Raw genomic sequence first — 25204 nt, 5'->3', positions numbered from 1 at the left:
TACCAATCCATAACTCTTGTGGAGTCTTATCCTCCAACACTGATGAAGGTGATTTCTTGACGAGGTAACTCACAGTCTCCACCGCCTTTGCCCAGAATTCCTGTCCTAACCCGACACCACTCAGCATGCTTCTTTCCCTTTCCATCAATGTCTTGTTCATTCTTTCTGTAACTCCATTTTTCTCAAGTGTGTATGGAGTAGTCTTCTGTCGTGCTATACCACACTTCTTATAAAAATCTTCAAATTCCTTCTTGCAAAACTCTCCAACGTTATCTATCCTCAGTACCTTTATCTTCTTCTCTGTCTAGGTTTCCACCAGAGCCTTAAATTCTTTAAACCTGTCAAAGACTTCAGATTTCTTCTTGAGGAAATATATCCATGTATTCCTTGAGAAGTCATCTATAAATGATACATAATACACAGACTTACATAGTGATGGAACCAATTCAAGTCCAAACACATCACTGTGCACAAGCTCTAATATCTGTTTTGCCCTCTTATCACCAAAGGGGAAACTCACCCGATTTTTCTTCCCATATACACAATTTTCACAAAAATCAAAATCAAGAGAGCTATTAGACATACCATTACCATGAAGTATTCGAAGGCCCTTTTCTCCAATATGTCCAAGCCTTTGATTCCATAGCATGGTCTTTTCTCCAGAGACCACTAGATTTTCTACTCCACTTTCAGGAACCACAAAAATGTTGCACCCATTAATAACAATGCTACCTTGAAGCTTGTACATAGTTCCAATCCGAACTCCCCGCATCAATACCAGTGCTACCTGAACCATCTTGTAGGTATTTTTCTCGAACACTATTTTTACACCTGCATCATCCAACTTGCTTACATAAATCATATTTTTGACTAATGCAGGAATATGCAGAACACTCGGAAGTTTTTTAATCCTTCCACCTTGAAACTTCAACTTGACTTTTCCGCGACCAACGATTCTAGCCTTCCTGTCATCCCCTAAGAAGACATCACCACCATCATATTTCTCATACTCGCAAAACCACTCTCTATGGGGAGTGAAGTGAAAGGATGCACCTGAGTCAATCAACCATGCCTCATGATCTACATGTGTACTTAAAGAAGAAGCCAAGTACACATACCCACCTTCATCTGAGGTGGTTTTCGACTCTGCAGAAGGAGCATCATCAGATCCCTTTCCTTTCCCCGGAGCTTTAGATTTACAGTCCCTTTTGAAGGGCCTTTCCTTTCCGCATTTCCAGCACACCTTTACAGGTTTTCCTGGAGATTTATATCTCCCACTCGAGGAATTATTTTTGTTTCTGTTCTCGGACCGTCCTTGTACAGACAAGGCATTGCCATTCTGGCCCTCCATATTTTTCCGTCTCATCTCCTCTAACATCAAGGATGAGACTATTTCATCAAACTGCAAGGCAATTGCATTGCTACTTATTGCAACAACCAGACTATCCCATGAATCTGGTAGAGAACACAAAAAACTGATGCACTTATCTTCATTTGAAATTTTAATATCAACATATAATAACCAGCTTACCACAATATTAAATGCATTCATATGCTCTGTCACCGAGTCTCCATCTTTCATCCTCAGGTTATACTGCTTTTTCTGTAGGAACAATTTATTCACTAGAGAATTATATTGGTACAAAGTCCCTAACTTGTCCCACAAAGCCTTTGCCAAAGCTTCCCCTGATACATTCAACAATACTGAATCTGAGACAGACAATCGTATTGTTCTCTTTGCCTTCCGATCCAACTTTGCCCAGTCTTCAGCTGACATTGTTGTTGGTTTAGTACCCAGATCTACTGTGATCCACTGATCTTTATCCACCAGCAGATCCTCCATATTGAGTTTCCACAACTCAAAACTCTGACCATTAAATTTCTTGATATCTATCTTTCCATTGCTTGCCATCTTCTTTCTCCACAAGAATCGATCCCACAGATCTCCCACTGAATAAGGTCTACCATAGGCCCGAGAAAAAACCCCTTAGTAGCAAAGGTGTCCCCTTGAAGCCAAAACAACTCTGATACCAAATGTAGGTTTTAACCTCATACAAAAATTACCTGCATACGTATTCTAAAAAACTGAAAATAAATAATGGCGAGAGAATAAAACATGAAACCGATATACACAGAGATTTTCGCCTGGATCCCAAAATCGGGACTACTAGATTGATTTTTTATTATGTTCCTTTCAATGTTATAATACATATATATACATGCCGAAGCATCCACAAACCCCAATCCATTAACCCTGGATTAGAACATAACCGTAGTTCCCTTGACAGGATCTACAAAATACCATGGACATGAAACCATCATGCCCAAAACCATGTGTGAAATCCATGCACAAAACCATAGGTAGGTCTGCCCACCTAATATAGGGTCCAAAAAAAATTTCATGCAGGGGGGCTACGACCCCACTCCATACCCCACCCTATGACCCCTCGACAACACCCAGCATAACGTACAAGGAGATTAGTCAGATAGTCATGGAAAGAATATAACACAACCCAACAAAACTCCTGTTCCATCTCCTGGGATTAGGGTTTCCCTTTGTTGTTCAATAATAATAATACCCTTGAGCCTCACTGTAACACTGTTCAGAAGCATGTAGCTGCCACATCTCTTCTTAGAGATAAGCTACCATCGCTCGAGCTAGTTTATTTCCATTTTGCTTGTAAGCATCTTTCAGTTCTTTGATATTAATGAAATGAGGATTTAATTCTACTGCATCTCTATGTTTATATTTATATCTGTATTTTGTTGTGTTCTTACATAAGTCCAAATCACTGAGTGGAGAGGATAATAGTCCATCCCACAACCACTTAGCTTGGATCCAATTAACAACATCTCCAACTCTATGTTGAGAATGTGTAAACTCAACAATGAACATACATAAAGTTAACTCATGTTACTTGCCAACATACATGACATATACCACAATAACACATATACGTAGTCACATATAGATGTGCCTTAATGTGCCTCATTAATCTTAGTAGATGTACATAAGTATATTACTCATGATAATGAGCATTTTAGGGTCAATATCCATGTGTCTCAAACAACAAATCAATGAAAACCACTTATTGTTAGTCCAAGATAAATTTACACTTATGTATGAGGTCTTCATCCTAATGCTCATTAAATTCACTAAAATAAAAAGTGATATGTAAATCACCCCAAGTTATTATCTCACTTGACATAAGATAAAAATGCAAACTCCAATGATTACATCCCATGCATAAAGGATTTTATTGTTGAAGGTATCCTAAATTTAAATTATAGACGAGAGTTATATCGAAATGAGTAAATTTATAAATATTTTGGATTATTTTATTATGACAAGACGCACACTCCAGCTCAATATGGAAGCCATGTGTTGTAATTTTTGATCCTGTAAACATTTTGACTTGATCAAATTACATAAAAAATAAAATAAAAAAATTTAAATAAAATTTAAGTATAATAGTCAATTTACAGTTGGTAGTATTTGGGCTCTAGGTTTTGACAACACTAAGTGTTGAGAGAGATCATATCTCTTGAGGTGAAAACCTCTTTTAGAGTGAAAATATATTTGATCCCTATTGGCTTGGTAGATCTAGATTTAAGTTAGATCTAGGATGATTAAACATCTCTCATAAAGTAATCTCATACAAAATACTTGCAAATATATCACTCAAATTATCATATGTTTGGAAATAAGTTTCTAGGAAACTTATGAGTAGTCCCCATGTTATGATTATGGTAGTAAGCTTAGAACAAAGAAATTTTGAGATGATCAAATTCCATATAAATCATAATTACTAAATATAAATACAAATCTTAAAAATGATGATTACTACCATGTCATTCATTTCAAGTCTTTCTTTTAATTGTTTATTTCTACTTGAAATTTCTAATTTTGTGAATATTTTTTAACATTGTATACATTAATAAATGTAATAGATATTATAGCTCATCATGTCACTAGGGAAGATTTGAACCTAAAGAAAATAACAACCATTCCACTCAATCACTTGAAATAACCCTAATTAACATAATGTTAATAATTAATATATATGAGATGACATAAATATACTCTATTATGATCATATCAATATCTAATTTATAATTAATAACTATTTATATAAACTTATCCTTAAAAATATTATATTTCTTTTACTTTTAAATCATCATTTACAAATTCTATAAATAAATAATAATTTTCTTATAAATTGAATATTTTTTAGTAAAAAATCACGTGAAATTTTTTGAGTCTACACCATCCACTATGGTTTAGCCTTACAAAGATGGAAAGTCTGGACAAAACATTAAATAGTGAAGGCAATGTACAAAGAATAAAGTCAAACAACTATAAAACGATCATAAAGAATAACATTCCAAAAAACGATCATAAAGAATAACATTCCAAAATTTAATAATAAATAGAGTTAAAATAATGAAAATAAAATAGAAATAATTAAAATATGATGACTAAATCTAGTCAAATATCACAATACATGTTCAAGGTAAAAAATTAATAAATATATAATAAAGAATAAATATGTAGAATAAATAAATATATGTATAATTTTAAAAATTAATTGGAAGCTAAGGAACATAAGAAATTAACAATAAACTTAATTGAAAATCAAGAAACTGTTGAGATTGAATTTTTTTTTTTCTTTTCAAATAAACTTTAAAAATAATACATGTAAATCAAAACACAGAAAGACTTCAAAAATATAAATAGATAAATAAATAATATAAATAAATGAATAAAGTGAAATAAAATAAAATAATCAATAAAAAATAATAATAATAAAAAAAACAAAATAGAATAAAGTACAATAAAAGAAGAACACCAAGGCAAAGGCCAAATATAACCCCAAAAAAAACAAAAAAAGAAAAAAATAATAAAAAAGTAAAAATATCTTATTCTAACATATAAATTACTAATTTATTTTAACATATAAATTATTTAGAAGTAAAAATACATATGATTAATAGACCATAAATAGACTAAATAAACCAAAGAAATAGTAAAGGAATATAATTAAAATATTGATAAAATGTAGTAAAATTAAATTAATAATAGATATTATTATGATTATCCAATTTTAAGGTCACGACCAAGCCAAACACCAAATTGGTGTATGAGACCCCTTTGTTTGTGGGACAAGGTACCCACCTCCGTGTAGCGTTTTGACTACTAAGTCTATGAAGGCATACATACTCTATCCCTTCGCTTTTGAACCTGTGACATCTTAGGAGGAAACACATGCTATTAACCATTAGAAGATAGGATGATACAACAAAATGAAGAAACAAAGAAAGGAATACATAAAAATAAAATAAAAAAGAAAGGACCGCGATCCAACAACTGCTAATCTTCCAACCATCGTCTCTATTAAGATTACCTAACCTTCTTTCAATTTCTATGGCCTCCCTAAACTTCCAGTGATGAAAATGATCAATCTTTACAATCACCTTAGCCTCTTCTATATAGATGTGGTGTTTTGTCTTTTCCGCACGTTTTGCTAAAGTCAAGGAGCAGGTCCTCCCATGTTTGATGTATGCAACATGCTCATGGATCCTTTGATTTATTGAGTGACCAGTTTCACCAATGTAAAGGTCCCGCAGAGATATGGGATCATATAAACACCTATCATATTCTTAGGGTCCACAAGGTTTTTGACCAAACTTAAGGAGCTCCTAATTATGTTTAAAGGTCTAAAAATTGAAAGAAATTCATACTTCCTAAAAATCCTAGCAATCCTGTTAGTGATTCCTTAAATAAAAGAAAATTAAACCCTAAAATTTTGATGTCTATGTTATTTTAATATCCTAAAACTCTACTTTACGGAAGGCTTTGAGACTACTAAACAAACTAGACAACACTTATACACCTTACGACCTTACTGAAGGCTTTGAGACAACCAAACAAACTATATAACGCACAACACTTATACACCTTTTTCCAATACACTTGTGAATAACTTTTGGCTTTAGCCAATCCCACATAACTCTTATCCACAATGCTTTCATATTAAATTTAAGTATTCATGCACCATACCAAACTATACAACACTTATATGCCTTCTTTTTCCAATGTTGGGAAAATAAATTTTGATTTTCGCCACCCCACATAACTCTTATCCACAATGCTTCAATGTCATCTAACAAAAATCCCATGGCTCTCTCCCTGTCTCCTTGGGTCGCCACCCCAACGAGATCGCTCTCACCAGTTCCATCCTCTCGGGTATTCGAGCACTTTCTATGTGATTTGTTTTTTTCAAATACAGGAGTGCGAGCACTGATCTGATTCTAATTCATTCATTATTCATTGTAGGTGGTATCTGTGACACGCAACCTCCACAGAATTCAAGCGCAGAGCTACATCCACTTTTCATTACAAAATCTGGTAAGTTAAATCACTTTTGTTTTTGGCTTTCTGCCTCTTTTAATGCCTTAATTTCCAGTCGGTTAGGGCTAGATGGGTGGGAGTTTACCAAAACTAGCTCAATCCAATTTATTTAAAAATGTTAATTTCCTACTATGTCTGTCTGAAAGCAGTTTAATGGCTGAATGATATGCTCTGTTGTTAAAAGTAACTGTTTATTACCTGCCTCATGTATATGGTCAGAACCCCTGGGCTTTAGCATATTATGCAGCTATATTGCCTGTGGCTTTAATTCATGAACGTTGTAAACCTCCGGCCTAGCATGTTACAGACTATAATAAGTCTGGGGAGCTGATACCAAAAACACTAGACCAGATATATAATGTTCAACAAGAAATTGTTTAGGTAGTATTTGGATTCTAGGCGGACACTGCCATGGAAAGTAAAACGAAGCGCGAGATCGTCCTTCAATAGATGCCATTTTTGTGGCTCTAATACCTGAACGAAGGGCTTCGGATGAAATTTGGAAATGGCACCTAATTTCTCAGCTACAACATAGATGCCAAGCACCTCGTTTTGGAACTCTCTGGTATTATGTCTCATCTGGTCTCTGCTCATCAGGTGAATTAGTCCCAGAAAGGAAGATAATGAACAGCATCAGAAATGTTGGAGAGGCTATTCATACGTTCAAAACACAGAAACTGACCTACAAGCTCCTAAAAGTCGACATGGAAAAGGTTTATGACAAGTTGCAACGGGACTCCTTAATTTCAATCCCTCAGTGGAAAGGCGTTCACTGGCATAACATCCTCTGGGTCAAGAGCATTTTGTACGCAGCAGACATTTCAGTCCTGGTGAATGTCTCCCCAACTTGGTTCTATGTCTCTTAAAAGGGGTTCAGACAAGGTTGTTTGCCTGCATTCCTTCTTTGTATTTTGGCAGCAGAAGGGCTCCCTAGTATCTTTGCATGACTTCAAGAAACAAGATTCCCAAAGGGCATATAAGTAGTCCCTGCGGCGAAAGTCAGCTGCTAATTGTTCATTGATGATACCATTCTTATGGGCTTAGCATCAACGGAGGAAACAGTTTGCTGGAAGATTGGCCATGACATCTTTTGTGAAGCTTCCGGAGCTAAGGACAACTTCCAACAATCATAGTTGCTGACTAACTTTTCCCTCGATCCCATGGCTCAGTAATTGACAACAATTTTGGGAGTCTCTTTTATTGAGTGATCTGAAAATGGGGCTCTTAAGCTTCTTGTCTAGCTTACAAGAACCTCTCCCACTTTCAAAGCTTGAATATTCCCAAGTCTTTAATGATTAACAATGCGGAATTAAGAAATGCTTTAAAGTACAGGCGTATGCTTGTTTTTATTGTTGGCTGTTATGTGCTTTTAAAATCTGCTGTGTATGCTGATATTCAAATGTGCATGAACATATATATAAATGCATATAACAGTGTATAATGCAGCAGTAAAACAAACATATGAGACAACAATGTAATATGGAGTTCACCCTGATATCTTGGGCTACGTCTCCTTGAGCTCTAATCAACTCGATTGGGCTCTTTGGGATTATGGCTGAATTCTTTTACAAGTCCGCAACTCAACTCCATATGGTTTACAAATGAACCAATGGGCTCAGAATACCATCTTACCCCTGGATGTCCTTTAGTTGCAAACAGATTTAAGCTTCTCTGGACTAATTCTTTCTGTCAGTGCCTGAGCTCCTTTGAGCTTCTGGCTTCTCTGACTCCCTCAAAATTATTTACTGTCTCTAGACTCCTTCTGTCTTCAACTCAAACAATACCAACAATAGCTCGATCATTCGGTCTCTTTGCTGTCTGATACTTCACCGAAGTATTTATGCGCTGCCTCCAACCTCTGGTGGCTTCGCTCTATCAAGCGCTCTGGCACACCGAGCTTCCCAATGGGTTCCTTAGCGCTCCAACTCTGCTCACGCATTCACTTCATGTTGTGGACTGCCCTCTTGGAAAATTCTCAGCGTCCAAGCCCCTCTGCGCTTCTGGAGCTTCCTCTGCCTCCGCGCTGCCTGCTTATACCTCTTAATCGTGCTCTCAGACTCAGCCAACCCCTGCTTCTGTCATGGAACGACTTTTTAAGCCCATCGGCGCTTGTCTGTTCGTTTCAGCTCTCGGGCTCTCTGGCTCCCGGTCGCTGTCCCTTCACCTTCCTTCTGGAGCGTTTAATAGTCATTGATAACGTCCCAAGGTATGGTGGCCATTTGTTTTGCACGGAAGGGCAATCAGCGCTTTAAATTCTTCTGAAACAGTCGTTCTTTGTTTACACAGAGAACGCTGTGAAAACATGGGAAATCCGCATAAAACCCAATATATCGGACTTCAAACATTCATAATCCCGCTTTATAGCGCCATCGGGTTTGCCTGGGGATCGCCATCGCATATCGCAATTGGCCTGCTCCTTTGTATTTCGTAATACAATAAAACATGCGGAAATACATATAAAACTGCCTTTCGACGGATTTAAAAACATATAAAATTTGGCTTATCGCCTCATCGGGTCCGGCTGATCGCATATCGCATGTCACAATGTATATTGGCCCTGGCATCGGGGGTTTGCCGATCGCCGATCAGCGTATCGCAGAGCTACAGCCCGGGGGTCTTCCCTTTTGACACACGCCGATCTGATACATATGCGAATGCGATATTACATTGAACCATGTTGCAATCGGACCATCGGGTCTACAACATACATCGTAGTTGGGGCTTTTGGGGTGATGGCCTATAACCGAACCTGTCGATTACGTTTTCGCCGATATATATCTATATATATATATATATATATATATATATATATATATATATATATATAAGCTTTCTCGCTCCGATAGTGTATTCCACTATACCTATGTTTTTGACCGCCGATAGTGTTGAATGCATATATGTATGGGTCTTTTGGCCCCCGATAGTGTTAAACGCATCTTTTGCTCCTTTGATAGCTCCCGATAGTGTTAATATGGGTTTATGCCGCCCATAGTGTATATGACCCATATATATATATATATATATGTTTATGCCTCTAATACTATTTCATGGTTTTCTTCATGTTTTTCGGTTCCATTATTAGTGGATTTTGCTCCTTTTTACAAGGGATATAAGCAGCTTCATTTTATAATAACTTCTTCATCCTAAGTCAGTTTTGGCCCATTGAAATTGCAATAGATTCAGAATGAGATGATCTTTGCAATGGGACTAGTTCTAGGGACTTCCTTGGACTTTCATTTTTCTTCAGTGATGAATACTTAGACTTAGGAGTCTATCCAAAATCCATTTTGGATCATGCCTCCCCACTAAAAGAACTTTTGGTCTCCAAAAGACTGATATACTGATCTGAACAGTAAATGAGAGTGACTCACCCTCTTCTTTCAGCCTCCCTACACTTGCCTTTGCATAGTGCCTCTGAACCAAAGTTTTTGATCACTTCCCTTCTCTGGATGGGCTGGTCTTCTTGAGAAGAACTCTCTTCCTCATTGCCTTCCTGCAGAACTTCTGTTGAATGGTCATATAAGGTAGTTTTGAGCTTCTTTGCCTTGATCATTGATCCAAGGTGGCTCAAACAAATGTGAAGTACATCTGCTCCACAAAACTTTCATTTGTACCTGTTTGACAAGCTGTCAACAACAACTGTTAACAACAACAGGCATACAGACAACAACTGGATGGACTAAACTCCTGCTTCAACAAAAGAAACAGATTTCACATCTTGTGAACACCTCCATGTCTTACGTTTGCATACAAATGATGGACTAGATAACAGCCCAGGAAACATGCCTTTAAAGCAAATGACTCTTCAAGTCAAGCATGTAGAAAAAGACCATTAGGACTCTTTTTCAAAAGATGAAACTTTCATCATCATCTCCATTTGGAGACCAAGTTAACTTCTTTCAAGTCAACATGGCATCACATGCATGTCAAAGCAATCAACCCTGCAAGTTAATTACACATACATGTTCAAATACAAGGAAATCATTGACATCCCTTTGTTTATGCACATCATTTCATGCATGCATTTCATCCTTCAACTTTCGCTTAAGCACATTGTACTTTCGAAGCTGAAATAAACATAATGTTGCAACAACAAAGTGAGCCTCCTACTCAACTTTGTCCATTCACCATTTTTGGTATAAACTTGCAACTTGCATTCCATCAACAAAAGAATGCAAACAGATGCATCAATAGACATGCAATCTTTAATTGGATAAGAACTCTAACCATTTCTTACCAATCCATTTCAAAGGTCCTTCCTTTGTCTGCACATTAGCATCAATAGGTGAATCATTTTGAGACACATCAATCATGGAATCTTCCTTTCCATTTCTGCCATCTTCTCTTTCCACCTTCTCCCTCAGCTTTAGTGGAAGCATTGCTGGATTCAGAGTCCAACACCTTTCAGCAAGATGCCCTTGCTTATGGCAGTGAGTGCACTGCATGTGCATCCTCTTGATAGCGCGATTTGCCTTGTCCAATGGACCTTTGGCTGCTTGCTTTCTTTCCTTCAAAAGTTTCCTGTATGTGGCCATTCTCTTCCAACATCTAGAAACATGATGGTTATCCAAACCACAAAAGGAACATGCAATTCTTTTCCCATATCTATGTGGAAATTTATCATGCTTTGCACAATCAAAAGGAAAATGGCTAGAACCAGATTTATACCTGCCTCTTTCACCTTTATTGCCTTCATGAGGAGGTGAAGCAAATGAAGAAGTGGCTCCCTTTGGAATCCCATCAATGTCTTCGATGTTGTTAGAGTTTCCACAACTCTTTGGTTCAAGGGTGTGCTTCTGAACACCTGCACCCTGCAAATGATGTTTCAAGCCATTGCATTCCTCCTGAACACAATCTTCACACTCTTGAGATAGCGGACCTGCAATGAAACTCCTTCTTGGGATTGTTTCAATGGCCTGCATCGCAACTTTGGAACTCTCTCCATAAGACTGTCCATAGCCAAGACCCAAATACTTAGGCCTTTCCTCAATCATTATTGGTTCAATGATACCTTGTGCATGCTTTCCCAAGCCCTTTCCTTCATAGCCCATCTTGGACATTAGCTTGGAACCTATGCCTTTAGTATGTTTCTCAAAAGAACCAATACAAGCATTCTCAGAAGAATTTGAAGACAAACTGGAATGGCTTACCTCTTCTTCAAGCTGATACTTGACTAAGGCTTCTTTGGCAACAAAGAGCTGTGACTCCAACTCATGCATCCTTTTCAGGTTCATATTTGCAATATGAAGTTGCCTCTCCATTTCCTGCAGTCTGTCAGCAAGCAATTGCTTCTCTTCCTTCATGGAATTCAACTGCTTTCTAAGTATGCTGCTCTTCCTTCCATCCTCATACATTTCTCTCACCATATCCATCATGGTGGATAATTCTTGCTTCATGTCTTCATCAAAGAGTCTTGTGAAGAGAGCAGAATTTGAGGACCCACTTGTAGAAGTTGTCATTATGCCAATGAACAAAAAAAAAACTTCAACAAGATAAATAAAGAGCTTATTTAAGCAACCTCTTGCAACAAACCTCTTGTGCTTTGGATTGTCTTGAGGTCCTTTGGGATAGAAGAATGCCTTTAGCCCTTCTCCTTCTTGTCCTTCGCTATCAATAGCTTTCCCTTTACCTCTGTAAACTCAGAAATAGTCAGTCTGCAAAACAAGCATACAATCAACCTTTTGCTGTTCAAACACCTTTCAGACAAGCAGTCTTTGCTTTGTCAATCAAGCATTCTGATATAAGCTTCCTAAAGGTGCGGTTAATCAATCTTAAGCTCTGATACCACCTGATCTGAAAATGGGGCTCTTAGGCTTCTTGTCTAGCTTACAAGAACCTCTCCCACTTCCAAAGCTTGAATATTCCCAGTGTTTAATGATTAACCAATGCGGAATTAAGAAATGCTTTAAAGTATAGGCATATGCTTGTTTTTATTGTTGGCTGTTATGTGCTTTTAAAATCTGCTGTGTATGCTGATATTCAAATGTGCTTGAACATATATATAAATGCATATAACAGTGTATAATGCAGCAGTAAAACAAACATATGAGACAACAATGTAATATGGAGTTCACCCTGATATCTTGGGCTACGTCTCCTTGAGCTCTAATCAACTCGATTAGGCTCTTTGGGATTATGGCTGAATTCTTTTACAAGTCCGCGACTCAACTCCATATGGTTTACAAATGAACCAATGGGCTCAGAATACCATCTTACCCCTGGCTGTCCTTTAGCTGCAAACAGATCTAAGCTTCTCTAGACTAATTCTTTCTGTCAGTGCTTGAGCTCCTTTGAGCTTCTGGCTTCTCTGACTCCCTCAGAATTATTTACTGTCTCTGGACTCCTTCTTCTATCTTCAACTCAAACAATACTAGCAACAGCTCGATCATTCGGTCTCTTTGTTGTTTGATACTTCACCGAAGTATTTATGCGCTGCCTCCAACCTCTGGTGGCTTCCCTCTATCAAGTGCTCTGGCACACTGAGCTTCCCAATGGGTTCCTCAGCGCTCCAACTTTGCTCACGCATTCACTTCATGCTGTGGACTACCCTCTTGGCAAATTCTCAGCGTCCAAGCCCCTCTGCGCTTCTGGAGCTTCCTCTGCCTCCGCGCTGCCTGCTTATACCTCTTAATCGTGCTCTCAGACTTAGCCAACCCCTGCTTCTGTCATGGAACGGCTTTTTAAGCCCATCGGCGCTTGTCTGTTCATTTCAGCTCTCGGGCTCTCTAGCTCCCAGTCGCTGTCCCTTCACCTTCCTTCTGGAGCGTTTAATAGTCATTGATAATGTCCCAAGGTATGGTGGCCATTTGTTTTGCACGGAAGGGCAATCAGCGCTTTAAATTCTTCTGAAACAGTCGTTCTCTGTTTACACAGAGAATGCTGCTGTGAAAACATGGGAAATCCACATAAAACCCAATATATTGGACTTCAAACATTCATAATCCCGCTTTATAGCGCCATCGGGTCCGCTTGGGGATCGCCATTGCATATCGCAATTGGCCTGCTCCTTTGTATTTCGCAATACAATAAAACATGCGGAAATACATATAAAACTGCCTTTCGGCGGATTTGAAAATATATAAAATCTGGCTTATCGCCCCATCGGGTCCGGCTGATTGCATATCGCATGTCGCAATGTATATTGGCCCTGGCATCGGGGGTTCGCTGATCGTCGATCGGTGTATCGCAGAGCTACAGCCCAGGGGTCTTCCCTTATGACACACGTTGATTCGATACATATGCGGATGCGATATTGCATTGAACCATGTTGCAATCGAACCATCGGGTTTGCAACATACATCGCAGTCGGGGGTTTTGGGGTGATGGCCTATAACCGAACCCGTCGTTTACGTTGTCGCCGATATATACATATGTGCCGATCTATATATATATATAAGCTTTCCCCCTCCGATAGTGTATTCCACTATACCTATGTTTTTGACCGCCGATAGTGTTGAATGCATATATGCATGGGTCTTTTGGCCCCGATAGTGTTAAACGCATCCTTTGCTCCTTTGATAGCTCCCGATAGTGTTAATATGGCCCATAATGTATATGAGCCATATATATATATATGTTTATGCCTCCGATAGGCTCGATTTCATGGTTTTCTTCATGTTTTTGGGTCCCATTATTAGTGGATTTTGCTCCTTTTTACAAGGGATATAAGCAGCTTCATTTTATAATAACTTCTACATCCTAAGTCAGTTTTGGCCCATTGAAATTGCAGTAGATTCAGAATGAGACGATCTCTGCAATGGGACTAGTTCCAGGGACTTCCTTGGAATTTCATTTTTCCTCAGTGAGGAATACTTAGACTTAAGAGTCTATCCAAAATCCATTTTGGATCGTTGAGGAGGACCAAAGATTCTCAAACTTGGGAATTGTTATTGTTGAATTTTGTAGCTATGGTCGGTCTTCATAATTAATGTTTTAGCCCTTCAAATATATGTAATAATAGATACAAGACATGTTCTTCTTGTCAGCTTCGAAAGAGGGAGATTTGAATTTCTAAATTTGAAATTTTGGCTCCAAGAATGCCAAGTCGGCCCTCCAAAAGATCAAGTCTTCTTGACCTATCAGACACCAATTCTAGTTCATCCAATCACTATATATACCCATTAGACTTCATCAATTTACTGGCAATTCAGATCAATTTTGTTCAAGCTAAGGAGAAGAGAGACAAGCGCAGATCAAGTTTAAAGGGCAAGTCGAGAATTTGGGCAGACCATCTTTGAGCAGATCGAATCTGGGCAGACCAAATTCTGAGGCAGACCTAACATCTCGGCAGACTTAATCTCTGAGGCAGACTTAATTTTATGGACAGTTCTACTTATTTTGCTTGACTAGGTTTGACCTAGGTTTGTTCATGGCCAGTTTGACTGTGAAGATAAGGTTGTATCTCTTGTTGACTTGAATAATTTCTCTAAGGAAAAGGTTGTTGGGTTTTTCCCCAAGTGGGTTTTTCCAGGGTAAAATTCTGTGTCTTGTGTGTTTGACTGTCTCTTTATGATCCTACTGGCATTTTTGTTTACACTGTTGAGGTATTTTGTATAATTGCTTTATGATGAATGTGAACACAAGAAATATTATTATAAGAAATTGCAAGAAGTAATTATCAAATTAGAAAGTCACAAAAAATCAACATGGTATCTAAGCGAGGTTGGTAAAAGAAAAACCTTAGAGTAGTCAAATGATTGAGATCCAATTGAAGGGAAGACTATCCAAAATCCTCTCTCTTTATGAAATAAAAGAGATACACAACCAGCGTGAGATTAGGCCTAAAAGAAGATGAGAAAAGCCTCATTCCAACTGTTAGAGGGCCGAAGGGCCGAAGGACTAGGCTGCAGAATAGTCCGAAGTACCTTAGATAGTCCGAAATACCTCAGAATGAAAAAGGTTGGCTGCAAGGGGCCAAAAATGACCATAAAGGCCGAGAAGGTGGCCAGAAGATTTTGGTGTGTCCTGACAGTATAAGGAAGGCTGAGTATCAATATAAAAGATTGATGCTAATTCGTAAAGATTGAAGGAAGACTGAATGTATAAAGGAAGTCTGTACACTTGAAGAAAGTCCAACAAAATATGACCAGACAGACTTATAACTGATATAGAGTCAAAACTCTTGAGATAGTTTACGGTTAGATAATTCAAGCAAAATAAAATCCTTAACGAAGTATGTCGCAGAGCTGATAAACTTATGGTTTTGTAAAAACCTAGAAGATTTGAAAGATATGTCTTACGGTTGTTCATGAGCTTGTGGATGTGAAGGTACCCTATTGATCTGTAGCTTCAAGAAGTAGTAAATTTGGATTATGGTTCAAATATCTATAAGACCTAAAGACAGAATAAGAATTGCTAAGAGAGATGGAGCAAATGTATTCCATACACTTGTGCCTAGAATGTTTGTTATCCAGGAGTATGATGTAGGGACAATTCCCTTGGTTACATTATACTGCAAGACATGTGTTCAAGAGAGTGTTGCTTTGAAGTTGCAAAGATCTATTAATTTGTGGTAGCATTGGATGTGTTCTAGCCTTGAAATTTGGAGGATAGGCTAAGGCACATGAGATCTCCAAGACCCATAAATCGTTTTGAGAAATTCTATCCGGATGAGGAGTTATTAAGATAATTAATATTTTAATGGGTTCCTAAGTCTAAACTTAAGAAAATAAAAATATTAATGGGTATTAATAAAGATAAGTATGAGAAGCTTCTAAGAGACAAGCATCAAGTTTGTTTTAATCTTAGCCGTTGATTAGGGACTTAATCTCGGCCATTGATTCATCAACAGGAAAAGTATAAGAAAAGACTTGAGGGTCATTTGGAGATGCACCAACAGATACTCAGTATCCCCAAGGAAAATCAATTTCAAAGGGAGAGTTGCAGGGTGGAGGAAGAGGGGGGATGAGTAGAAATCACGGAGCTTAGAAGAAGTGACGCAGGGACTCTATGAGACAGCACAAAGGTAGACGCAGGGATGACGCAAAGAGGGACCAGAGCTGCGCAAAGCCACGCAGAATGACGTAGCGCTGATGCAGTAGAGAAAGGAAGCTCTCTAGGTTGTCAGAAAGTCTTGAAGAAAAGTCTCAGGTGTTTTCTCCCAGTGTCGATGTAAATTTTTCTATAAAAGCGATTGTTGCTGAAGATTAATATAACTCTCCTTTGCTGCATCGGTTTCCTGCATTGGGTTTTTCAGGGGACAATTGTTCAAAAATAACTGTGTTGATGTGATTGATTCTTGTGCATATATTTGTTTCTGTATAATGATGTGATATCTGCAGTAGAATTTATTTTAATATTTACTAAAGGGATTTCATAAATAACTTATTGGGAATAACAAGTAGGTGAAATAAATCAATTGCTGCAGTGATAGAATTTCTGTTTAGAAATTCTCACAAGATCTAAGTATCTAACATACCTTGCACTACTATGGAAATATCTTGTATCCTTGTGTAAGGGTTCTTGTCAAGAATGCAAAGGATGACTTGCATTGTATTGCTGTGATTTGACTAAGATAAGTTAGAAGGCTATTGTCTGATTCTAGCTGTTGTTAGAACAATATATGACAAACTTTTCCTTCAAATATTTGGGACATGATCAACTCAATTGGATTCAAGAGAGCTGCTCCAGAAATAAAGGGAGTTGAATATGATAATGAAATCCCTAGGGTTTGAACTTTTTGGACAAAACCCTAGAACTAGATTCAAAAGTTGATGATTTCATTGAACGTGGAAACCCTATATCATGCAAGTGTGAAAATTTCTAAACTGAAATTCTATCACTGCAACAACTGATTTATTTGACCTACTTATTATTCTCAATAAGTTATTTACGAAATTCCTTCAACAAATATTAAAATAAATTATACTGCAGTTATTACACAATTACCCAGAGAAAAATACATGCACAAGAATCAATCACATCGACACAGTTATTTTTGGACAATTGTCCCCAAAAAAACCCAATGCGGGAAAACCGGTGTAGCAGATGAGGGCTTTATTAATCTTCAACAGCAATTGCTTTTACAAGGAATGATTTTATAGAGAAACTGAAAGAAAACACCTGAGACTTTCCCTCTGAGACCATCTGACACTTTGGAGACCCTGCTCCCACTTCTGTGTCACCCCTGCGTCACTCTGATTGACCCAGTGTGGCTCTGAGTGGCTCTGCGTCCCTCTGCGTAGGCCCTGCGTCTCTCCTCTGGACTGCGTCTCTCTTTATGCACTGTCTTCCATTGCCCCTGCATCACCTCCTCCTCGATCACTGCCTGTTGCTGAAGCCCTCCTCTTCCTCCACCCTGCAACTCCCTCTGAAATCGATCTCCTCTTCCTTGAGAATCGAATTTCCTTGAGATATTGAGTATTTGCCGGTGTGTCTCCAAATGACCCTCAAGTCTTCTCTTATACTTTTCTTGTTGATGAATCAACGACCGAGATTAAGTCCCTAATCAACGGCTAAGATTAAAACAGACTTGATCCTCGTCTCTTAGAAGCTTCTCATCTTTATCTTTATTATTACCCATTAATATTTTTATTTTCCTAAGTTTAGACTTAGGAACCCATTAAAAATATTAATTATTTTAATAAATCCTCATTCAGACGGAATTTCTCAAAACAATTTTTGGGTCTTGGAGATCTCATGTGCCTTAGCCTCTCTTCCAAATTTCAAGGCTAGAGCATATTTGATGCTACCAAAAATCAAGACTCCCTCTTAGTGAGGAATGTGCTCTAACAATGCTTCACTATAGAAACATCACACTGATCTTCTGCATCGGTACTTGTGCTAATGCTTGGCTTGCTGCCTCACATCCCCTGCACTGCTGCTTCCTGTATTGCTGCCCATGACACTGCCACTGTCACTGCTGCTCCTGTACTGCAGCTCCCTCTCAACCTGCTGCATCATGCTGCCCATAGCACTGCCACTGCTAACTGTTGCACTGCAACTTCTGATACTTATCCATTATTGAAATGGATTCTTTACCATCCCCATCTTCTCCCTGAAATGAACAAACTTTGTTCTTCCTAGAGCCTTGGTGAGGATGTCTGCCACCTGTTCTCCTGTAGGAGTGTACCTCAACTATATTGCCCCTTGTTGGACACAGTCTTTGACAAAGTGACACTTGATATCAATGTGCTTCAACCGATCATGAAATATTGGATTCTCAGAGAGCTTGATGCAACTCTGATTATCACACATGATCCTAGTCGCTTCCATCCTTCTCCTGAATAGATTCACAAGCAATTTCCTAAGCCATATGGCTTCGCATGAAGCTGTGCTAGCTGCCATATATTCTGCTTCAGCTGAGCTCAGAGCCACGAATTTCTGTTTCCTACTGCACCAGGAGGTCATTCCTGATCCAATGTTGAAACAGTACCCAGTTGTACTTTTCCGATCTACTGAACTTCCAGCCCAATCTGTGTCAGTGAACCCACTCAGCCTGATGTCATTACCTCTGGTGTACAATAGTCCATGCTTGACTGTTCCTTGTATATACCTGAGAACATGTTTGGCTGCTGCCCAGTGCGCCCTCTTAGGTTCTACCATGAACTGACTGAGGGTGTTGACAGCGTAACAAATGTCTGGCCTGGTATTGACCAGATACATCAGGGACCCTATGAGCTACCTGTACAAGGTGGGATCAACATCTTTATCTTCTGATGCATCAATCTTCTTCCAATTGGTGATCATTGGAGTAGCCATAGGTCTACAGTCTTGCATCCTGAATCTCTTCAAGATTTCTATAGCATATCTCCCTTGTCCCAGGAAGATCTCCCCCTTCTCTTGCCAAACTTCAAACCCCAGAAAATAATGCATCTGTCCCAAATCCTCCATGTCGAATTATTTGGCTAGGTTCTTCTTGTAGTCTTTGATGAGCTTGGATGATCCTGTCAGGAAGAGATCATCCACATATAACACTAGGATTAGAGGCTCATTCTCTACAACCAGATAATAGAGATTAGGGTTTGCGTCACTCTTGACGAACCCCATCTTCTGCAAGTAGCCATCAATTCGACCGTACCATGCCCTAGGTGCCTGTTTCAGCCCATACAAGGCTTTCTTTAATCTGCATACATGAGATTTCTTCTCACGTGTCTCAAAACCTTCTGGTTGTTCGATGTATACTTTCTCTTCTATTACCCTATTCAAGAATGCCATCTTGACATCCATCTGATGGATCTCCCACCCCATCTGCGTTGCAAGAGATATCACGGTCCTAATAGAAGTATACCTGGCTACTAGGGCGAAGGTTTCTTCGTAGTCTATCACTTCCTCTAAGCATACCCCTTAGCCACAAACCTGGCTTTGTATTTATCCACACTGTCGCCTGCAGCATATTTGACCTTGTAGATCCATCTTGAACCTACCACTGATCTATCCTGAGGCCTAGGTACCACTTCCCAGACATCATTGACCATTTTAGAGCTGTATTTGTTGGAATTTCGAAGTCTAACTATTAGAAACTCTTCATGTACTTTCTGATTTATTTCTACCTACTTGTTCTGATTAATTAACAAGTTATTTACCATGTAAATACTGAGAATAAATACAAGTACATGCTCAACACATTACAGATCATCAACTGAAGGAAACAAAACAAGCACACAAGTGACATCGTTGTTTTTGGACCAATGTCCCCGGAAAAACCCAATGCGGAAACACCGGTGCAACTATTTGAGGGTTTTATTATTATGCAGTTTCTGAATACAATCTGGGTGCCAAAACCGGCTCACCCAACAGAGAATAATCTCGATAGTAATACCTCTCTACTCGGAAGCAGATATTCCGGCTGGAACCCCAGATAAGCACTCCGATAGCTCCCAGCTCTAATCTTCCCCACGAAAACCCCAGCGTCTACCTCTAGGCACTGCATCAGCCCTTCCTGGCCCAGTGTCAGCCCAATAACCCCTGCGTCAACCTCTAGAGGCACTATGTCAGCCTCTAGAGCCTCTGCGTCACCCACGCTGGCTCTCTGAGGCACTGCGCAGCTCCTGGCTGCCTCTGCGTGGGCCCTAGTTGGTTCTGCGTGGCCTCTGGTTGGCTTTGCGTCCCTCTCTCCTGGCTTCTGCGCTGATTCTCTCGGTACCCTCTATGCCTCTTTGCTTCTGTATTCACTGCCCCTCGCTGCTGATCACTGATTCTATCTCTCTTAGCAAACCCCGCTCTAGAGAATAGAATGACTGATCACTTTGGTGTATTCTCCAAGTGACCCTCAAGCCTCCTTATATACTTTTCTTGTTGAAAAATCAACGGCTAAGATTAACTCTGGCTTGATCCATGACTTTTGGACCCTTCTAACACAATTTTATATTAATTCACATTAATATTTTATTTTCCCTAAGTTTAGACTTAGGGACTCCATTAAAAATATTAATTATTTTAATATCTCCCAAACTGTTTAGAATCTGCCCAAACCATTTCTGGGTATTGGAGATCTCATGTGCTTTAGCCTCTCCACCAATTTTCGTGGCTAGAGCACATCCGATGCTATCCCAAATCAACAATATTCCTCCACCATAACATCTACGCGTACTTGATGCTGAACGACCTCCTGAAAACTAGAAGGTTCCCCAACCTGAGCTACTAAGGCCTGATATCTGTCTGGTTGTCTTCGCTCCCTTTTACTATTCTTGGGTGCACCAATGAAGTCTTCTGCATCCCGTAGAATCTGTCGGAGTTCCTTGCTTGTTCTTCCACTGGTAGTAGGTACATCTATCAACTCCTCTTCTTCTTGAGATTCCTTGTTATGCAACCAACTCACAAAATGGAAGAAAAGAGAGATCAATGCCTTCAAAATCAGCCTCTTTGAGGGGGCAACCTCCTTTACATTACACAAATGAACAATTATTGGATTATACAAATGACAAAACCTCCTTTCTATATATAGGAGTCTAAGGGTTCACAATTTAATCAAAGCCGACATAACAATAATAATATAAGGGCACAATAATAACAATATGGGGACAATAGGGGCACAATAATAACAATAAGGGCTACAATGACAATAGTAATGGGGGAATCACTCGTATTATAGGGACCTAACATTCCTCCTATTCTGAAGCCTTGTCTTTAGGAGGATTTCTGGTACCAGTTTCTGCTGATTGAAGTGGTTTGACCAATGAATCTTCTTTCGACTGCTCCTCGGAAGGCATTTCTCGTATTTTCTGAAAGCTCTATCCTCCATGAACTTTACATCCCGCCAAACTACTACCTTCCTACTCTCTAGAAGATAGATTCTATATGCCTTAGCATTCTCACTATATCCCACAAGATATCCTTTCTCAGTAGTTTGATCTAATTTCTTTCTCTTCTCTTTGGGTATACAACAATATGCTGAACTCCCAAATATTCTGAAATGACCGACTTCAGGTGTCTTCCCAGTGAAGACCTTCTCCGGAGTGATTTTGCCCAATGCCCTCTGAGGAGTCCTGTTTTGGACATAAACAGTCATGCTGCATGCTTCTTCCCACAGGAATTTAGGCATATCCTGATCATACAGCATTGCCCTAGCTGCTTCCACAATAATCTTGTTTTTCCTTTCTGCTACATTCTGCTTCGGATTATAGGGAGTTGTCCACTCTCTTCTGATGCCTTCCTTAGCGCAAAAATCAGTGAAGTCCTTGTCAACATACTCTCCACCATTGTTCGAGTGCAACACTTTTATCTTCTTTCCTGTCAGATTCTCCACTAGAGCCTTGAACTCTTTGAATCGACCAAAAACCTTATCCTTGGTTTTCAGAAAGTAGATCCAAGTCTTCCTGGAATGGTCATTGATGAAGGTGACGAAGTACTCGGCACCACTAAGAGATTTTGTGGACATCAGTCCGCAGATGTCTGAGTGTATCAATCCTAGCACACTCTTCGCCCTATTGTTACTTTTGGAAAACACAGCTTTGGCATACTTGCCCAGAGTGCACCCTCTGCATACATCATCCCGTTCAATACTTAGTTTTGGAACTCTTGATACTGTTTTCTTGAGAATTCTCAGAGCCCCATGGTGTAAGTGTCCCATCCTCTTGTGCCATAGCTCATTCAAGTCTTTGTCTCCATTACTGCCTATCAGTGCCATTGGTGATTCTAGCTGTAACCTGTACAACTTGTTACTTTTGATTCCAATTTGAGCCTTCTTTTTCCAACTTGGGTGTTTGACATATACTTTCTCCTTAATGAAGAAAATGTCATAGCCCTTGTTTTGAAGTTGAGATACGGAAAGTAAGTTCATCCCAATCCCGGCACATGCAGCACATTGGTTGCCCAAAGTCGCTCTCCTGCTTCGGTTTGAAAAACTATGGTACCTCTTCCTACTGGAGTACACTTTGCCTTATTCCCCATGGTGATCTGAAAATTCATTCTTTCTTCCTAATAATCTAAAAAACATTCTCGGATTCCTGTCATATGCCAGGAAGCTCCACTATCTATATACCAAACCTCCGAGGAGGCAGAGCTTGCAAGGCAAGTGACTTCTTCTTCCAATTTGGAAGCTAACATCGAATATTCGTCCCTTGTGCATTCTTCTGAAAATCTACGCGAGTCCCCTTGAGTGGATGCCTCTGCATCATGCTCTTGACCCATAATCAATTTTCCTTCCCTGTTGTCGGATCTCTGCTCTGATACCATGTGAAAATTTCTAAACTGAAATTCTATCACTACAACAACTGATTTATTTCACCTACTTATTATTCTCAATAAGTTATTTACGAAATTCCTTTAGCAAATATTAAAATAAATTCTTCTGCAGTTATCACACAATTACCCAGAGAAAAATACATGCACAAGAATCAATCACGTTGACACATTTATTTTTGGACAATTCTCCCCGGAAAAACCCAATGCGGGAAAACCGGTGTAGCAGATGAGGGCTTTGTTAATCTTCAACAACAATTGCTTTTACAAGGAATGATTTTACAGAGAAACTGAAAGAAAACACCTGAGACTTTCCCTCTAAGACCATCTGACACTTTGGAGACCCTGCTCCCACTTCTGCGTCACCCCTGCATCATGATGATTGACCGAACGTGGCTCTGCGTCCCTTTGCGTCAGCCTATGTAGGCCTTGCGTCTCTCCTCTGGATTGCGTCTCTCTTTCTGCGCTGTCTTCCACTGCCCCTGCATCACCTCCTCCTCGATCACTGCTTGCTGCTGAAGCCCTTCTCTTCCTCCACCCTGCAACTCCCTCTGAAATCGATCTCCTCTTCCTTGAGAATCGAATTTCCTTGAAATACTAAGTATCTTTCAATGTGTCTCCAAATGAACCTCAAGTCTTCTCTTATACTTTCCCTGTTGATGAATCAACGACTGAGATTAAGTCCCTCATCAACGACTAAGATTAAAACAGACTTGATCCTCGTCTCTTTGAAGCTTCTCATCCTTATCTTTATTAATACCCATTAATATTTTTATTTTCCTAAGTTTAGACTTAGGAACCCATTAAAAATATTAATTATTTTAACAACTCCTCATTCGGATGGAATTTCTCAAAATGATTTTTGGGTCTTGGAGATTTCATGTGCCTTAGTCTCTCCTCCAAATTTCAAGGCTAGAGCATATCTGATGCTACCAAAAATCAACAGCAAGGAAAGACAAGATCATGCATTAATCACTGATGAAGATGAAGAGCTTGCAGATGGACATTCATGAATTTTGCAAGAAGGCAAGGATCAAGAGGAAGTTGACAAAATTCTCTTCAGTCCTCAAAGATAAGTATTTTATATCTCTCTTCCTTAATTATTATTTCTTTATTATTAGTTAGCCTCTTTGCTTTGTTTCTTTTGTTGGGTTATACTCGTTTTTTTCCATGATCTCCTAATGAGGGTTGCAGGTACATTGTAAAAGCTTCCAAGGCTTTGGCAACAAATGAAAGCACTGGGAAGAACAAAGCAAAGTTTGTGGCAAGAGGATTTTCCCAGGATTAGTGATTTGTGCTCAAGAGGCAGAAGTTGTACTCTCATCATGACCGGAAGAGCCCCGGTTCAGAGGGAGTTGGTAGGCCAGCAAGTTTGAAGGATGTCATTGTGCCGAGATTTGTGGAAAGTCAGTGATGACTTCAAAGTGGATTTACAAGATCAAGCATTTGGTTGATGGCAACATAGATAAGTACAAAGCGAGGATTCTCCTAGAAAGAGGGAGAGGACAATGAGGAGACAATTGCTCCTATTGTCAGAACTACCTCAAGGTTGTGAGGAATATGACTCACGTGACAGTGAGAGCAACAGTGGCAGAAGGAGCACCCAGTTAGGGTGACCAAAAAGCAACCATGGCACAACATGTGTTGCGGAACCAACATGGTACAGTTGGATGTAAATTGAGAAGTACAACTGCATGGATATACAGAATTAGATTGGGAAGAGAGTGTTGTAGATAGGGTGTTGATTCAATTTGGATTTTGCTTGGGGAGGAAGCAAACATTTGTCGCACTCAGGACTGTAGAAACCGAGTATATTGTAGCTAGTTTGGTGAATTGTGAAGCAATGTGGCTTTGGAAGCTACTCGCAGGATTATTTGATTAGGTGCAGTGTGAAAAATCGATAAAAATATCGCTTATTGCAATCAATTGGTAATTATCCAATGTATTTAATTCTGAGCAAAATTATTATATTGAAAATACTAGATAAAAACACAATTGCAATATTCACAAAAAAAATTGCAGAAACTCTGATAAAAAACAATCACAAAATGGACACATTAATTTTGGACAAAACATTCCTAGAAAAATCCCAAAGGGAAAACCAGTTCTTTAGATTTGAAAGTTTTATTAATCTTCAACAAATTCTGCAATTGATGAATATTACAATACTAC

General features: G+C 39.0%; 1 protein-coding gene across 4 annotated transcripts in view; it reads left to right on the top strand.

Moving 5' to 3' along the window:
- The first annotated feature begins 6089 nt into the window (after positions 1–6089).
- LOC149185239 (putative plastid-lipid-associated protein 4, chloroplastic) overlaps positions 6090–25204 on the top strand; it is a 169532-nt gene continuing 150417 nt past the window's right edge. For 3 of the 4 annotated variants that reach the window (XR_016257827.1, XR_016257826.1, XM_089419061.1), the window contains exons 1-2: positions 6091–6247; positions 6338–6409. Coding sequence is in view for 2 of the 4 variants with exons in the window: in XM_089419061.1 (XP_089275187.1) it covers positions 6158–6247; positions 6338–6409 (162 nt within the window). In the remaining 2 variants the exon portion in view is untranslated. Of the gene's footprint in view, positions 6248–6337; positions 6410–25204 lie in introns of all 4 variants that reach the window. The other variant, XM_089419060.1, reaches the window with a different exon arrangement.

This window comes from Pinus tabuliformis, chromosome 3_2 (genome assembly GCF_031772625.1).
Source record: "Pinus tabuliformis cultivar Carrire ecotype Pingquan chromosome 3_2, CPIR1, whole genome shotgun sequence".
NCBI classification, from domain to species: Eukaryota; Viridiplantae; Streptophyta; class Pinopsida; order Pinales; family Pinaceae; genus Pinus; species Pinus tabuliformis.
Note: the sequence above shows the minus strand (reverse complement) of the source record. Positions and strands in the feature narration are given on the sequence as shown.